The 19,507-nt window shown below is 37.4% G+C and overlaps 1 protein-coding gene across 4 annotated transcripts in view; it reads left to right on the top strand.

Annotated features, from left to right (window-relative positions):
* Window positions 1–19,507, top strand: part of LOC145984561 (putative protein FAM10A4) — a 173,153-nt gene that overhangs the window by 35,318 nt on the left and 118,328 nt on the right. For 3 of the 4 annotated variants that reach the window (XR_014441355.1, XM_083118212.1, XM_083118213.1), the window contains exons 3-4: window positions 1,740–1,845; window positions 6,733–6,855. Coding sequence is in view for 3 of the 4 variants with exons in the window: in XM_083118212.1 (XP_082974338.1) it covers window positions 1,743–1,845; window positions 6,733–6,855 (226 nt within the window). In the remaining variant the exon portion in view is untranslated. The remainder of the gene's footprint in view (window positions 1–1,739; window positions 1,846–6,732; window positions 6,856–19,507) is intronic. The other variant, XM_083118214.1, reaches the window with a different exon arrangement.

Here is a 19,507-nt window from a genome sequence, read left to right as displayed (position 1 = left end):
AAAAGGTTGTTGGCATTTATTTTTCTTCCGTTTATTATGTGAATAATTTTCACCTTATTTAAGTAATATTGAATTCATGCATGTTTCAACATTGCTGAAGGAGAAAAGTGTGAGAAAAATGTATTTCATGCTCAGATAGGATATTGCCTTTCGGTTAACATATCCTTGTGCATGATTGACTGCTGAAGTGGACAGGTTGATTTCGAACATAAAGAAGATATTTCTGAAATCTCCCTCTCGAACCCGAAAATTTAAGGAAGTTGCATCTGAGCTTAGTTTTATCAGCAGCTATATATTATGCTAACAACCTTGAAAAAATCAGTGAGGTGATAGATGCTCTTCCAGAAAATGAAGCGGCTTCAATTCGTGAAGTGAAAAAACTCCTGTGCTATTCAAGTTTATTTTTGCACATTATGGTGCATTGCCAGAGACAATTACAATTATAGCATCCATGAAAATCTACGAGGAATCTATGCAGCATATGATGGAAGTGCCAGGAGAAAAGGGGTCAGCTATTGCGAAAAAGTGCAAATGGGTAGTGAGTGCAAATGAGGACTTGAAACAATTGAAAACAATTTGTGATATTCTTAAAGGTGAAAATGCTGTTACCGAAACGAGTCCAGCTACATTAGCTTGTTTTATGTATGCTCCAATAACTTCTGTCGAAGTTGAAAAATAATTTTCTATTATGAAAAACATTCTCTCTGACAGACGACTATCAATGAATGTTGAGAACTTAAAACAACACCTTGTAGTTATGTGCAATGAAGATGGAGAAAATTGAAATGCTCTTCCCAATTTAGATTTTAACATTTTGCCAGCAATTATAGATAAAAGTAAGCGCTTTCCAAATGTGCCTTTTTTGGTTTATTTTGCCATTTTTTCATTTTTTGTGCCTATTTTCCACATTATAAATGCCTTTTTGCCTGCCTATTTTAACGAAAATAAATGCCTGAACTTCCGGGCTCTAGTGATGTTCATAGAATTCGCATTTTCCAATTTGTTTTGGCCCCCATGCAAACATGTCGGCAAATGTATACACCGTTTCGTGTATTGGTACTTGTCGTCTGTTTCCTTATTGATGTCTATCATGTTAAAATTCATGATTTTCCTGGCTTCTTCTAGTCTCTTATTCTCTTCCTCTTGTTACTTTCTGATTGGGGTCAAATGCAATGACCCCAATGCTGTACTCAACATCCATGGCATCACAAATCAACAAAATAATGTAATTAACAAACTTAATTGAACCTTAGGTTTTGGCACATGGAGGGGATGTACCACTTAGGAATTTTAAGTGAAAACTGCAAGCTTGATAAGGACCTGAACCAGGTCTTGGGCAAGCCACGCATTTCTCTATTAACTGAGCTACTGAGCTTGTCCTGGTTTTGTCTGATTTTTCACATACTTCATTGCAGCCTCACTGACTGGAACACTTTCCACCATCAGTGGCTCAGTAGCTCATTTAGCAGAGCAATGCCATTATATGCCAGAGACTGCAATGGTACATTTTGTTGTGTGCTTTAAATTATTTTAGTTTACAAAGTGTAAATATATGTATATTTGTATTTACATTTGTTTATGGAAGGTGCCTGATGTATGTCTTCTATGACTTAGAGCTCCTACCACAGTACATAGATTGAACCAACTTTTGGTTGTTTATTTTTAAAAAAATGGAAGTAAGACAGTACTAGATTCAAACTTTAGATAGCTAAGGATTAAAATTATCACTGAATTAACAGGGAATGTCTGAGGCTCGTGCGCAGGCAGAAGAGGGAGCATCCAGCTCTGATGATGACAGTGATATTGAAGTAGTAATGGTAGTGAAAGCCCAACCAATTGAAAATGGTAAGTACTTTTCATAGTAACTGTTTTGTTGTCGTCGTTCTGACAAATCATTTCTTTTACAGACTGCATGTACATTTCCTCAAAAGTTATCTGACCACCCTCAAATATTTCTAAGTTCAGAAATCATTAATGTGGCAATGTAGCTCTTGAGTTCCAGCAGAGAGTAGGAAACTCTACTAAGGTCCTGTTCAGCCCAGTTCGGTACATACTGGAAGCACTTCACATCAGTTTCTAGTCAAGCGTGGGGGTGAGGTGGGGGCAGAGAGCAACGATATCAGATATCTCAGATTTTCTCTCTGCCGGCCCGCTTACGTTCTTGCTGAGCTAAAGCTCTGATTCTCTGTCGTCTGTTGGATGGTAGAGGTCTCAACACAGGGTGCGGTGTTGCAACCACTTGCAATGCATTTTCCGTTCTGTGGATGTTAACGTTCCGAGGGTGAAAAGCATGCTCTGAAATCTGCCAGCTTGTGTTTGTTATTGCAGTGTTCTTCTGTGTTTTTGTTAGTTTCTTGATTTATTCGTGTTGTATTGTTGTTTCTATTTTGTTAATTATTATTTATTGTTGTGTTTGAGTGCGGAGTGCATGAAGTGAGCAAGGAGAACAATGGCATGTTTTTCTCCAGAATGCTACAAGAACAAGCATAAAAAAGGCAAATGTTTCCTCCTCGGCCAAACAGTGTTGAACATGTATACCTATTTCCAGGCAAAGAAATTATTGGCGGCATCAACACAATGAAAACTGCCACTAGAATGACATCTGAAGCAATGGTAATAGCTATGTCAGAGGTCGACTATTATTAAAATTAAGAAAGACTTTAATGTAAACAAAGAGGGAAACTTTCTACACCAAGTAAAAAGAATGATAAGGGGCGGTTCGTCTTGAAAAATATGATAGTTTTACCCAGGCTGCTATTAGGAGGACAGTGCATGTTATATATAGGGAAAATGAGCTACCGACTTCATAAAATCATCAAAGACAAACATGATTTTCCTAAAATGTTACTCTCAACTTTACGGCATAAACGTAACAACATAAAAATATGTTGTTACATTTTAAAAATAACTTTAAAGGTTCCTGTACAAATTTTTAAAATATGTAAAATTTTAATTGCTACTTTTCATTAATTAGATGAAGGACCGGCGAAAAAAAACCCATTTGTTCCTTGTTCTGGATTTAATTGAACAAGTTTGTTTAAAGTTCACTTTATTCTCTGATAAGCTAATCGAGACTAGACTATAAAATGGAATCCAAACCATTGTCCACATGACTCCACGGGGAATCAAACACTCTACTTGATTACAAGACAACATGGTTAATAACTACCTTTTTTCTTTTAATTTTTTACCGAGTTTCCTTCGAATAGCAGCTGTGATCCAAAAATGGCCTGATTCTTTGGTTAACTCACATTAAGCAATGTTTTTTTTTTTTCATTTTAAATAACATTGCTAATATGTATCATTTAAATAATCTGAAATTGTGCATTTACCAAAAGCATATATTACTTTCTAAACATAGAATTATCATGATCATTCAGTAGTACAGATGTGACGAAATAAAAAGAAAGCGAAAACATTGTTAATTTGCAGAATAGAATATTCGAATACTACTGAGAATTGAAACTTAAGCAATGAGTGTGAATCTGTAGGCCATGCGGTGGGCTTTGTCAGTAACCGACTGTTTTGTTTGTTTCAATTGTCATTTTCCGACCCAAAGCTGGATACGGGCCTGGTTCCAATGTCCATTCATGTTTGTTTAAATTGACAAGACATTATTGCTACCTTTGCATTCCAGCCCATTTAATGCATGAAATGAGAGGATTTACATTTGAAATCCTAAAAAATACACCTAATTATTGCATGTAATTTTGCATACACCTCACATCCCTTCAGCACTGAAAAAAAAAAATATATATATATCTCTTGGCGTCTGATGGAGTGACCATGAGAACGAAGTGCGTAGCGAAAGCGTAAGAGCTTGCTGTTTTTCATTTGTTACAGTTTAAACATGGCAACATCTCCGTACCAAGAAGGAAGTAGGAGTTAATTCTGGTATGTACCGAACTGCCGTGAACAAGTCTGTAGACAAGAGACATGGCGGTGTAAGATTTACATTCTTGCTTATCACATGAAGCCCAAAACTATATTCATTCAACATATTAATAGAGAACAAAATGTAAAACCAATATGAGGAATAATGTTTGAGAATATTTACAATTTTGCTTGTTGAAAATGTAAGCAGAGAAGTGTTGGCAATTTTTTGTTGAGTCGAGTTTTTGTTTTAAGTCCACTTTATGCAAATATAGGCCAACCAGGACTGGGCCTGTTGTTTAAAATGGGATCCAAACCCCTGTGCAATGCGCGTCTACTGGGCATTGAACTCGTGTCCCCTTGATTACAAGCTGACAGCATTGCTGAGTTTGGAAATAATGTGCTTGGTAGTGGTGTACCGGAAGGGAATCACTGTCAAACCTGAACAAAGAGAGACATAATTAAGAATAGTTTAGGTAAAATATATGTAACAGTACATTGAAATATGCTGTGAATTTTTGTAAAATTAAAGAATCTGCAGTTAAAATGTAATCCTAACATGGGAAAGTGAAGTAGTATACCCTGGTAACGGCATTTTTCAGGCTAATGAGACACTGGTGGCTGGGCCCACAGCTGGTATATGCATCTGTGCTGTCCTGTGTTTGTCCTTATGTGCACTGAGTGCCCCTTTACAGCCTCAGCTTTTAAGTAGGATGTGGAGATTTTAGTCCTCAGACAAACCTAGTTGTAGTATTTGTCTTAGTATTGGTTTTAGAAAATGGGTGAATGAGAATATATTGTATTTTGTTATTGAAGGCAGAGGCCTCAATTTTGTTTATGGTTAAGGTGCTTTCCGCCAATGTGTTGATGTACCCACAGATTTTACAAGTCAGTAAAAAATCCGATATTTGTGCAATGATGATTTTCAAAAATAGCTAAATAGGAAATGTACAGGGTGTACACAAAGTCTGGGAACACTTTCAAAAATGTATTGTAATGATACTATTAGCATTACCAAGCGACACAACACATTAGTTGTCTGAGTAAAGTCATAAGTTTTTTTCTGTATTGTGGAGTTCCCTGTAGTTCCATTACTCACTGCTGGATGTTGGCAAATTCAAGATTGTACTTTCATGAACTGAAAATTTGCTTGTCTTCTACATTTTGATAAAACAAAGATTGCTACAGATGCCCAACTGAAATTTAGGAACAAATACAGGAAAGATGCACTGAGCAGGAAAGCAATCTAATTTTGCTTCATCTCAGAATTATAACAAATCTATAAATTCATCTTCTCTCTGCTGGAATTCAGAGCCACACTGTTGCTGCTTTCTTTGTCTTGGTTGATTGATTGATTTGTTGTTTTAAGTCCACTTTATGCACAGTAAGGCTAATCTGGACTGGACCTACAGTTTAAAGTGAGATCCGAACCACTGTGCCATGTGTCTCCACCGGGTATCGCCTTGATTACAAGGCGGCGACGTTACCTCTATGCCATCGGGGAGGCTCTTTGTCTTGGAAATATACCTTTCACACTAAGTGCAGTCTGTATGGTTCCAAACACATTTTTTTACACAAAAAACTCCTCACAGTCATAGGTGGCATATCCAACTTGCATGAAGCTCTACATGTATATTTCCCAGGGCTCCTTGTGAGCGAGCACTTCCCTCACTCTTTCACTCACGCCTAGTGGAGCACTTCTTTTCTTTGCATGCAAGCACCCGATTGTAACAAATTTCCAATAACAATTGTCGATGCCTTCCTCCGTGGTGCGTTCTTCTTGTATATGCTCCTAAATATGCTCCTAAATTTCCATTGGACATTTCTGTAGCACTCTTTGATTTATCAAAATATAGCACACACAGTTTCATTTACAGCCCCAGAAAGCAGCATCTTGAATTTGCCACAATATAGCAGTGAGAAATGAAACTACAGGGAACAACTGCCATACAGAAAAAAAAGAACTTACGAATTTACTCATTCCACTAATGTTCTGTGTCATGTGGCAATGCTAATAGTTTCTTTACAATAAAGTTTTGAAAGTGTTACCGGACTTATGTACACTCTGTATTGAATTCAACTGGCAAATTCTGATTTACCAACCCCAATCTCAAAAGACATTCAATGTGGAAAACCTTGAATTATGTTTCAATTTTTTCTTGTCATTAGAGAAGCTGTCTTGTTGAATCTTCCTTGAAATTAAAAATGTGGCTGGTTACTGACTGTACCCCCACAAAAATGTCACTTTATTTATTTTTTAATCAGTAAGATTTGTTGTTTTATATACGTACATCCACAAATAACCAAGATCTTTGGTTCATATGGTACTCACATATGAGAAATACATAATATCCTTGAATACTTCCACTTTAAAAAAAATGAATGCACACATGTAAATACAAACAGCATCAAGTCAAACGTGCCTAATATATCAAAAATGAAGAGTTAAACAGTATCAAATCTAACTCTAATAGTCTAACTAAAACAAGACAAATGAAGCTCTATCTTGAAAAACTCATATAGTATCTAAAATATTGCTCAACATTCAGATGCATTTATGATCACACCCCAGTTTTCCACTGCATTGGATTGGATGATGAATTTGTTAAGAATCCATATGGTAGAAATACAGACCTGGTGAATAAATGGAGAGACCATAAATTGGATAAACTATAAAATTATTCAGATAAAGGACACTTTCACACATATCCAGATATTTCGGGTATGAGATATTCAGACTTGACCAGCCTAATCAGAAGGTGTTTTTAGCTTTTGATTTGGAGTTTTTAGAGGCTTTTTTTTTTTTTTGCATTGATGTCTCTAGTTAGGAGTTATGCATGTAACAAGTTTTTCTTGCAGAGCTTGGTTTGGAAGAATGTCAACTTATGTACAAATTGCTTGGTGAGGCAGCGAAAGTATTGTCTGGTGGTGACTTTGAGAGAGCAGCTGAATTTTTTGAATCTGCCACTGAGCTTAACCCAGGTAGCCTATGTAAATTTATTTCAATTACAGTATTGTAGTGAAGATTTTGGTGTGACATGTCTTTACATTGATCAGTAAGTACAATGAAATGGCACTTTGGTCTGCTTTCAGTAATTTGTGGTGTTCAAAGCATATCTTTTGCTCCCTCACTTTAAAAAGTACTGATTCCATTACCTCATTCCTATCTTCATTTTTAACTTGAGATTCCTAAGGCTCATCAGGAACCTGCACAACAGAATGTGCTGTGAAATTTTCTTGCTGTTGTAGACATAGTCATGTGATGTGTTCAAACTTCAACTTGTGCTGTTGTATGTTTTTCACTTGTACCTTTCAGGCCATCAGATTTCTTTCATCTTCATCCCAATCATCGATTTATCTCCTCGTTCTTCAATTTCATTCAAGATGAATATATTTGTTTGGAAGATCAAATATTGAGCTTGTTTCTTGAGATTAAAGCATTTAACACATTCTCTGCCAGAGTGGTTTCACCAATTCTTTCGTCCTGTGCCAAAGCGGTTATTGGACTTTATTTGGCAAATTTTGCTTTTTCCCCTGTAATAAATAGAACACTTTTATGTGTACTTGACTCCCCATGCTTTGTCTGGCATCATTTATATACTCATGAGCAACAGCATGCTAAGAACAACAAATTCAAGCCACATGTTTTGGTCATAATGACTAACATGGAGTGATTGTGTACACCAGTTTCAGTCATTATGAACAACATGGTAGAGAATGTGTTAAGTGATGTGATATGAGTGTATAACCATGAAATAATGGACAACTGTATTATGGTATATGAACTGCCAAATGTGCACATTGTTTCCAATGTAGATACACCAAGAAGAATTAAAAATGTACTTGCTGCCTGTAGCTCTCCACTTAATAGTCACCAACATTTCAATACTACACATTTTCTTCTTCAAGGCACACTATATGTTGTTTGGTTACCTACTACTACAAGGTAACCAAATAAGTTCTTGCCGTTCTAAAGCGGTGATAAACAAAGAGCAATACAGTGGACGGTACATACCTTTAGGTTTCGAAGTAATCTCCATAAGCATCCAACACCTTTTGCCAAAGTTCCTGCAGCTGCACAATACTCTGGTGATAAAACTCTGCAGGCTTGGATGCAAAGAAGTCCGTGAGTATGTTCCACAGGTCTCCTTCATTTGCGAAGGATCTCCCATGGAGGTGGTTGTCGAGGGAATTAAACAGGTGGTAATCTGTTGGTGCAAAGTCTGGTGAATATGGTGGATGGCACAGTGTCTCCCAGCCAAGTTGCTGAAGGGTCTCCCGGATCCTCTTTGCCACATGTGGCTTGGCATTGTCATGCAGGAACACCACACCCTTGTGATTCACCAATGCCAGCTCCTTCTGCCACAATGCACGGTGCACCCTTTGCAACAGCTGAGAGTAGAAGTCGGCAGTGATGGTCTGACCAGGTGGAAGGAGCTGGTAATGCACCACTTGCCGACAATTCCACCATACAGAGAGCATAACCTTTCATGTGTGCAGAGGTAGTCTTGAGGAGTGAAGAACAATTCCACCATACAGAGAGCATAACCATTCGTGGGTGCAGAGGTAGTCTCGAGGAGTGAGGAACAGGGTCACATGGTGACAACCAATGTCTGGTATGCTTGGGAGTGTCATAGAGGTGCCGAGTGAGCAAGGACAAACAGGTTGTCACTCGTTGTTCCTTGTTGGCTGCCGACAATGTGTGGGGTACCCACTTGCTTAACTTCTTGTATGACTTCCCTATCCCATGCAGGTTCAGTCTGACTGTTTCAGCGGAAATATGGATCCTTTCTGCAAGTTCATCACACATTACATTAGACCACTGTCCTCCTCGATGGCTGCTTTCAGGGCCTCATCATCCAACACATGTGGTCGTCCACTGCGAGATTCATCTGAAAGGCTCACATCTCCCGAACGGAATTTCTGGAACCAATGCCTGGCAGTGTGTTTGTTCACGGCATTCTCCCCAAATGCCTGGCAAATGTGGCGACTTGATGCGGCAGCTGACAGGCCCAATTTAAAGTCATACATCAAACACACGCAAACAAGCTGTTTCGATACCTCCATTTCTCTTTAACACTGGAGGAGCTATGACTGCTGTGTGTGCGCAACATGCCTGTATTACTGACAGTCAATGATCAGACTAACTCCCAATCACTTGGCAGGCACATGCGTCATTTCATTTCCTCTCTGTGAGTGCATGATTAATGGGACGTCAAAAAACGGCAAGAACTTTTTTGGTTACCTTGTACAAAGATGTATTAGATGTGCTAGTACAAAGATCTAGATGTACTACAAAGGTTCAGGCGTAGATATTTACTTTTGATTATGGTTAGCCTGGGTGGGCACAGTCCTGTTTTCCCTGTGTATGTTTTTTTTTTCTGAAAAACTCAGTTAATTTTTTTTTTAAGAAAAAAATTGTAAATTATTGTTTACTTTTCTTATGTTGGTCAACATATATTCATTATTAGTATGGCAGATATGTGTAAAATTGTGCATTTTAGTGATAAAAGCATGGAAATTAGAATGTGGTCTAATATCAGTCTTAATGTAATTTTAAAGATTGGAGGCATTTAAGATACCCTGTTGGTCAGCAATGGCAGACATTTTCAAAATGGCAACCGATTTATTAGTATATCTTTTGGCACAAGTGGTGTAAATGAATTTTTATTGATCCTATTTGAAAAATTTATCTCTGTTATTGGTCAAGGGAAAGGAAAATTTTCTAACAAGGACTACAGGACTACAAAAACATTCTAAATGCATATTAATGACAAAAGATACCTTGATTGCCTATGTTTAAGTAGCACGTTTTTGAAGATGGTATATAATAGCATGTTGCTGTTCAAACTGCTTCAGTTTTGAAATTTTAATTTTAATCGTTAATTATCATTTTAGTTACAAATTATCACATTTCACAGATGTGGATATATGGGTTGTATAAATTTCAGGGGCAAAAATACAAACAAGGAATAAACCATTTATAGTCGGGCCAATATGTGCAGATATTTGCTGAATTGTGCATTTTTGTGATAGACACATGAAAATTGCTCATTAAGTTAGTAATATCATATGAAACGTTTTGATGGTAGGTGGCACTGAAAATACCCTATAAGAGGGGGCGAGGGCCATTTTCAAAATGGCCATCATAGGGATCCTCAATACATCTTATGGGCTACATTTTGGTACTATTGTCATGGAAAATAGTGCAGGAGAGACTATAAAAGTAATTATTGCATTATAGGAAAGACGCCTGATAACAAGTAAATGCTGATTGCCTAAATTGCAGGGGCAATTCTTGAGTATTGATACCCTATGATTTGCCTGCGTCATACAATAGTTATATATGCATAGTTGAAATTTTAACAATAAATAAAAGGTTCTTTTACACCGCTTCCATTGAAGTTACTTCAGTGAAGCACACTATAGAAAAATAATAAAGTTATAATCAAGCAGCAATATAAAACCTAAAGGTTCTTGTCTTGATGTCATTGATAACTAATAATGCCTTTATAGTATCACAATGAGAGTAATAGATCGCATCACCAAACCTAATGCCTGGTGGGCTCTGTAGTATTAGCATCAATTATAATTAATTAATACATGTGCTTTAAATCATGTTGAAATTGAAGTTATTATATTTGTCTAATGTTTTATTATTGTAACTATCAAAGAAGAAATGACTACAAACTTCGACAGAACCCACCCACACCCACAGGAAAGAATTCTTTGATGACCGATGTTATTTCTGGGCCAGCAATCATCCACCTGTACTATGTCTAAGGAGTCTGGGGAGCAACGCCGCACATAATGAGAAGAAAGCTAGTGGGTGGGAGCTAAGTAGTGCTTGTTGCTGCTGCAAACCGCTCCTAGCTGCAGCCATGTTGTCCCCTCTCTGTCATCTCTTCCCCTCTCATGAGTTTGTCAGACAAACCCTCTCAAGTCACTACTTGTGCAGAGGACTAGTTTCCGTTCTCTTGCTCCACAGACTCTTGAGCCAGAGTAGAAGTAGTTGCGCTGGGTTCTCCGTCAATCCTATCATTCCTCCAGTCCACTGATTTGCTTGTGAGCCTCATCAAGAAAAGCTTCTAGGTTTCTTGTACTGCAAATTTCCCTTCATAAAGCAAACCACAAAAAAGAACCTTGTGCCAGAAGCCTTCATGCAACCTACCCTCCATCCCTTCAGCTCAGCCTATGGGGAAACCTGCTTCACTCAGCCCCTTCACTACACAAATAAGTATGATGCACATGACACACGGTTCAGCGCAGGTTCTTTTGCTTCTGATCCCACTATAAGAAATTCATCACATAGTGTTAGATTCTGTTCTTTTAAGCTCATCTATCTCACACATGTACTGCGACAGCATGGATTAATTATGGTGATCGAGGTCAAAAAATATAAAAAAATTAACCAAATACTACACATAGAGAGGAAAGATTTTGCAAGTATTTGATTGTGCTTCACTTTTGCTGTTCTGCTCCTGGAGTGTGTCACGCCACTTTTCTGTAAGGTACTGTATCTTATGCCGTACTTGTTTGTTTGTCGAACTACGAAGTCTGTGGGTGGATTAGTTCGACAGAAAACCAGGAAAATGGAAAAAATATATATATAAGAAGTCTGTAAAGTATATATTGTACAGTCTTGGACACAGCTGGGTTGTAACGACCCTATTGAAGAAGCACTGAAGCAATCCCTCGATGTCTGACCACCAAGCGCCTTGTGACTAGACAACCCAACCAACATTGCAATTCTGCAGCTTGTATACCAATCATGGGTATACATCTCTGTAAATTGAGCAGTGATGCCAAAGAGAAATACGACAGGAAGATTGTTGGAAGTAATGTCTCGTGTTCTCATCATGGAATAATAATCGGTCAACGTTGCATTCCTTTATTTAATGTTGTTTGGGAACGAACCTGACGGACTGGGTTTATATTTTCACTCCTTGCATTACATTAAGTTCTATATTTTACAATTATGTTAATGCTTTGAATGAAAATTATACCTAGAACAACATCCAACACTCTTTCGCACCACTCTTGTCACACACATGCACGTGAAAACACACACGCAAAGCTTAGTTTTAACTTCCAAATGAATGTCCAAATAACAGTAAATGGAGAAGCATGATATGCGAAATATGGGACATTTCACAGAAAGAATGTGTCTATTTTTGACATACGTGGTTTCTATCAATAGACAATTAAACAATTATCAGTGAAATTAAGATGCATTTGCTTTTTCAGGTGTTGAGGAAGGAAACAGACTAACTGGAGAAAAGAGAATGTAGTGCTATTGATAGTGTGTTGGTTAGCGTGAAGAGCTTTCATCATCGAGGCCTGGGTTTGATCCCTAAAATGTGCAAAATTTTTAATTCTTTTCCAGCAGTGAACAAGTATATTATATTGTTTTCTATGCATTGTGACAAAAGAATACACATCAAATTTAATATTTTAATCTGTCTTTTCATTCTTCTAATAGATTCTCTATCACAAGGGATATAGAGATTCTCTATCTTGGCGAAGGATATCTTCTCAATAGTTCCGTAGCTACGATTCTCCAGTCCCTTCCACCCACTTGTCTTATTTATTTACTGTCTTCATATCTACACACGAAATACCATGAATCTTAACGAAAACACACAGATATAGTTAGAACAAGAAACACACCTCGCATCAAAGGTTCCAGGCTCGGGTTTTGGATTTTTTGCGAGGGTGATTATTCCTGTGTGTCTATTTATCATTTTCGTCTAAAAAACATTCCTGACTATTCCCGTGATTAACTTAGGGAGAGACCAAAGCTACTCAAATAACAAAAGTACAGAAAACACAAGACACACCTGGCTACGCATGTTATCCCTTGGGAACAAGCAATCTGAAAATAAACTTTCGTTTTAGTGGACTACTTGCAAAATCCTTTCGTGTTGTCTCATTTGGAGTGTTGGTTAGCGTGTCGGACTAGCATGCAGGCAACCTGAGTTTGATCCCAGCGAAAGGTAACTTTTTTTTGTCTAATTTCATCCAACCTTATTTATAAAACTGAGGTTTCTTCAAAACCTTTTGAATTAAATGCCACTTCGTATGTCGGTAATCTGAAAGCAGCAAAGATGAAAAGTAATACGATTTTTTTTATTCCAAGCAAATGACAATGAAACCATTTTTGCAGTGTGATATTGATATCATATATTGAAAGATTAAAAATGGAGAATTTCTCTTAAACCAACGTATAAATGATTATATCCTGATGTAAGATGCACGACCAGAAAGCCTGAATGTTGCATTGAAAATTGCAGAGAACTAATTAACTAACTAACCCTCTAGCCTTCTTAAACCTGAAGGTTCATGGCTGCAGCAACACAGGCCTTCCATCTGTCCCTATCTTGAGCAAAATCTATATACTCTTTTCCATCTCTACCGATTTCCTTTAGGTCCAACTCAACGTTGCCCCTTCATCTTTCTCTTGCCCTTCCTACAGGGCTCTTACCATCAGGTTGCCCAACAAGAATCCTGCAAACTCCTCTTTTCTCTCCCATTCGTGCCACATGGCCTGCCCACCCAAGTCTTCTTGATTTTATTATTGTAATAATATCTGTACATGAATACAAATTATGTAACCTTCTCCACTCACCTGTCTCCTCATCCTTTTAAGTCCAAATATTTTCCTAAGGATTGAAAAGTTTGTGAATAGAAAAGTAGCATGCATTTCCTAAGTATTTGAATTTGGAAACTGGTTCAAACGAGTTGTTATCAATAATTAGATCTGGATTATTACCTAACCCTTGGTTTCGGCCTGTAAGCATATATTTAGTTTTATCGTTGCTAACTTCCAAACCTACCTCTTTAGCAGTTTTGAAAATTATATTAGCATTATTCTTAATTGTATTTATATCATCCCCTAATAAGTCTACATAATCTGTGTATGCTAACTGAGTCACATCATTTAATTTTAGTCCTTCGTTAGTTTCTCTTACCTTCCTAACTACATATTCTAAGGCAAAATTAAAGAGCAATGGAGATAATGCATCTCCTTGTTTAACCCATCATGAATTGTAAATTTGTCAGACACATTAATACCCACACGAATTTTACTTTCTGTTTCACTGGTGCATACTTTTATCATACTAACAAGCTTCTTAGGTATTCCAAACTCTACTAATATATTATATAATTTATCTCTTTTGACCGAATCATATGCTTTTTTGAAATCAATGAATAGCTGATGGACATTTAATTATAATCCCACTTTTTCTCAAGTGTCTATCTGATGTGAAAAATTTGATCTGTAGTTGATCTGTTACGTTTAATGTAATTACATAAACTGCACTTACGACACTAAACTGCAGAGAACAATGCATTATTTTTTAACAGTTTACAATGCATGACTTATGAACAGTGAAATGTATTTTCGTACTAAAATAGGAATTTAGTTATTATTATAAATAAACAAGAGAGAAGAACTAATGATGAACTACAATTGTAAACTAAAATAAAATATCTAAGGTTCTCAGGAAAAAGCACACAAGTCACACACTGCGAATATCTGTTGATTTCATCTAAGGAGAGGCTACGGTTTGAGATGGGACTTTGTATAGTGGTACGGTACCCTGTAGTTTTTTTTATTAATGAATTAAAGGAATACACCTACTCATCAGTATCCCCAGTTTTTCACATTTTTCTCAGTTGTCACACATGTCAATTTTCTCTATGTTCTCTTTATTCTCATTTGGACAAACACAAACATCCATGCTCGAAACGAGTATTGATAATATTGCACGTTAGCCAGCAATTTCCGAGGAAAAGTTTGATATCCGGTTTAGACGCGAGTGGTTGGGATCCCACTTTAAACTGTGAGTCCAGTCTGGTATAAGCTTTCTTACTGTGCATAAAGTGGACTTAAAGAAGAAAAAATCCGAGGAAAAAATAAGAATGTGTGCAATAAATAAAATGAAATAAATAGTTGCTTGAGTTAAGAAAAAAATTGGAGGCAATCAAATGGAATCGAACCAAGTACCTTCTACATGTCAAACTAACACGCTACCACTGCACCACCGGGCCTTCTGACAGACGGACAATATATTCGTCTCGTGAGTAATGCTTTCTAAGTTCCTAAACATTGAAGAGCTTTTTCTCGGGAGTGACTGAATGATGTAATTGTTGTTGTGTGTCACGGAGATATGTATACTGCAACATATGAGCACACAATCGAAGCATACAGAAAAAATGTTTTTTTCTGTACATCATTACTTTTCTCAGAGTTCAAAAAATATCCAGGGTCCAAACTCACTGCTAGTTACCCAGTTATGCAAAATGTGACAGGACTACATGCATGCACTTTATCAGGGATGTGAAGGAACCTCGCAAAGTTACAGAAGGTTCTCCGGGGTGCTGTCGGTTGGCCGCGGAGTCACGTGGTATCTTCTTATCAGTCGAACATGACCTTGTGCAGCACACTGAAGCGAGCGAAGGCATTTAATGTGATTTGCAAGCTGGAACAAAACGTTCCATGCATTACAATCGACAGAGGTTTGTCTTCAGCTTACTCTTTAGGGACAGGCAAACCACACTAGACATACAGAGTGTAATGTAAGATAGGAGGCAATTATTTCTCCATCTCCTCACACTGACAATTTTATTTATTTATTTATTTATTTATTTTGTAGTTATTTGGCCACAGAAACTTATCTTATCATTGAAGTTGTATCTGATGTGATGGCTAGGTTCAGTATGCTGATCAGGTTTCTTGACAAAAGCAGGACAGGCTACCCAAGAAAAGTAATTTTCTACCTTTTATATCTGCTTTTTTCCTCATCCTGTATAAAGCATACGAGCACATTGCACAAATATGTAAGAGAAATATTTGTTAATTTGGTAACTTGTTTTTCAGTTGAATTTCTATCATGAACAGCTGCAAAGAAACAAAGGCTTTCCTTCTTAAAGTTTACAATGAACAATTTTTATTTGATTTGCAAACTAGACCAGTATTCTCATGCAGTACACAAGATATTATAAACACTCTCTAAAACATACTACTGCTCGTTGCAACACATTATTTCCACAATCAAGACACAAAGTTAGGGGCATGCTCAAGTAAAATTACATACATTTCTGTAATTATCAAGTGCTTTACGGGCTCAACATCAGGTTTGGATTTGTCGGTTATCCAAATATTATTAATTTTGAAAATACTCTTTCAGTTGGTGGAATGTGCCTGAAATTGAATGCCATATTAAATCGTGAACGTGTTTTGTTTCTTTCATTACAACTTTTTGTTTACAATTTAGTTCATCAAACCAACCTGTGTTATTCTCCCTTGTTTATTTATAGTAATATCTAAAAGCCCATTGAAGCATAGAAAAGACTTTTCGCTGTTCAGAAGTCAGTCATTGTTCTCTGCAGTTTTCAATGCAACATTCAGGCTTTCTGATCATGCATCTTATGCTTCACATCAGTAATATTTATAAGTTGGTTTAATAGAAATTCTCCATTTTTAATCTTTCAATATATGATATCAATATCACATTGCAAAAATTGTTATTAATGGTTTCATTGTCATTTGCTTGGAATAAAAAAATCATATTACTTTTCATCTTTGCTGCTTTCAGATTACCGACATATGAAGTGGCATGTAATTCAAAAGGTTTTGAAGAAACCTCAGTTTTATAAATAAGGTTGGATGAAATTAGACAAAAAAAAGTTACCTTTCGCTGGGCTCGAACTCAGGTTGCCTGCATGCTAGTCCGACACGCTAACCAACACTCCAAATGAGACAACACGAAAGGATTTTGCAAGTAGTCCACTAAAACGAAAGTTTATTTTCTGATTGCTTGTTCCCAAGGGATAACATGCGTAGCCAGGTGTGTCTTGTGTTTTCTGTACTTTTGTTACTTGAGTAGATTTGGTCTCTCCCTAAGTTAATCACGGGAATAGTCAGGAATGTTTTTTAGACGAAAATGATAAATAGACACACAGGAATAATCACCCTCGCAAAAAATCCAAAACCCGAGCCTGGAACCTTAGATGCGAGATGTGTTTCTTGTTCTAACTATATCTGTGTGTTTTCGTTAGATTCATGGTATTTCATGTGTAGATATGAAGACAGTAAATAAATAAGACTAGTGGGTGGAAGGGACTGGAGAATCATAGCTACGGAACTATTGAGAAGATATCCTTCGCCAAGATAGTGAATCTCTATATCCCTTGTGATAGAGAATCTATTAGAAGAATGAAAAGACAGATTAAAATATTAAATTTGATGTGTATTCTTTTGTCACAATGCATAGAAAACAATATAATATACTTGTTCACTGCTGGAAAAGAATTAAAAATTTTGCACATTTTAGGGATCAAACCCAGGCCTCGATGGTGAAAGCTCTTCACGCTAACCAACACACTATCAATAGCACTACATTCTCTTTTCTCCAGTTAGTCTGTTTCCTTCCTCAACACCTGAAAAAGCAAATGCATCTTAATTTCACTGATAATTGTTTAATTGTCTATTGATAGAAACCACGTATGTCAAAAATAGACACATTCTTTCTGTGAAATGTCCCATATTTCGCATATCATGCTTCTCCATTTACTGTTATTTGGACATTCATTTGGAAGTTAAAACTAAGCTTTGCGTGTGTGTTTTCACGTGCATGTGTGTGACAAGAGTGGTGTGAAAGAGTGTTGGATGTTGTTCTAGGTTTAATTTTCATTCAAAGCATTAACATGATTGTAAAATATAGAACTTAATGTAATGCAAGGAGTGAAAATATAAACCCAGTCCGTCAGGTTCGTTCCCAAACAACATTAAATAAAGGAATGCAACGTTGACCGATTATTATTCCATGATGAGAACACGAGACATTACTTCCAACAATCTTCCTGTCGTATTTCTCTTTGGCATCACTGCTCAATTTACAGAGATGTATACCCATGATTGGTATACAAGCCGCAGAATTGCAATGTTGGTTGGGTTGTCTAGTCACAAGGCGCTTGGTGGTCAGACATCGAGGGATTGCTTCAGTGCTTCTTCAATAGGGTCGTTACAACCCAGCTGTGTCCAAGACTGTACAATATATACTTTACAGACTTCTTATATATATATTTTTTCCATTTTCCTGGTTTTCTGTCGAACTAATCCACCCACAGACTTCGTAGTTCGACAAACAAACAAGTACGGCATAAGATACAGTACCTTACAGAAAAGTGGCGTGACACACTCCAGGAGCAGAACAGCAAAAGTGAAGCACAATCAAATACTTGCAAAATCTTTCCTCTCTATGTGTAGTATTTGGTTAATTTTTTTATATTTTTTGACCTCGATCACCATAATTAATCCATGCTGTCGCAGTACATGTGTGAGATAGATGAGCTTAAAAGAACAGAATCTAACACTATGTGATGAATTTCTTATAGTGGGATCAGAAGCAAAAGAACCTGCGCTGAACCGTGTGTCATGTGCATCATACTTATTTGTGTAGTGAAGGGGCTGAGTGAAGCAGGTTTCCCCATAGGCTGAGCTGAAGGGATGGAGGGTAGGTTGCATGAAGGCTTCTGGCACAAGGTTCTTTTTTGTGGTTTGCTTTATGAAGGGAAATTTGCAGTACAAGAAACCTAGAAGCTTTTCTTGATGAGGCTCACAAGCAAATCAGTGGACTGGAGGAATGATAGGATTGACGGAGAACCCAGCGCAACTACTTCTACTCTGGCTCAAGAGTCTGTGGAGCAAGAGAACGGAAACTAGTCCTCTGCACAAGTAGTGACTTGAGAGGGTTTGTCTGACAAACTCATGAGAGGGGAAGAGATGACAGAGAGGGGACAACATGGCTGCAGCTAGGAGCGGTTTGCAGCAGCAACAAGCACTACTTAGCTCCCACCCACTAGCTTTCTTCTCATTATGTGCGGCGTTGCTCCCCAGACTCCTTAGACATAGTACAGGTGGATGATTGCTGGCCCAGAAATAGCATCGGTCATCAAAGAATTCTTTCCTGCTGTAATCAAAGTACCTGAAATGAAGAGACCAAGAAGAACCTGCACCACGAACATTAATCCAGCAAACAAGCATATTTTATGAAGCTTGTCAAATCCTGTGTCGCCTACGAGAGGACTTGGAAAACCAACACATGAATAGTCGCAGATGCAGCTGTTGTTCAGTCTGCAAGAAACATCCAGGAACTTGGATGGAATAAATGCAGTAATTTCTTCCCAACAGTATCTGATACATTGAACAGAGCTGTTCAATAGTTTACTTAAGAAAACAATCTTCTCCTCTTCAGTCATCCTCCTGGGAGAACAAAATCACGCGAAAAGCTCATCTCCATAAAACATGAAAGATACTTGATCTCGATTATGTAATTGTTTGCAAAGTGACAAATGGCCTCCTTTGTTGGTAAATGGATGCAGGTTGGGAAATAAGTCCGATTTGTTGCCATGTCTAGAGGAATTGCTAGAAGAAATTTACTTACCATCCTTAAATACGAGTAGTTATGCTTGCCATAGATGATGAGGCAGTTACTTTGTTTTCATCTGACGTGTATCGCACCATGATCCTCACGACAGCAAAAATGGAAAGGATTTGAAGGGGTGTAGGCAAGCAAAGGAATGTTCTCCAAAATTTGCTTCAGTTCCTTCGTGTGGATGAGGAAAA

This window comes from Lepisma saccharinum, chromosome 2, assembly GCF_977018435.1.
Source record: "Lepisma saccharinum chromosome 2, izLepSacc3.1, whole genome shotgun sequence".
Lineage (NCBI taxonomy): Eukaryota > Metazoa > Arthropoda > Insecta > Zygentoma > Lepismatidae > Lepisma > Lepisma saccharinum.
Note: the sequence above shows the minus strand (reverse complement) of the source record. Positions and strands in the feature narration are given on the sequence as shown.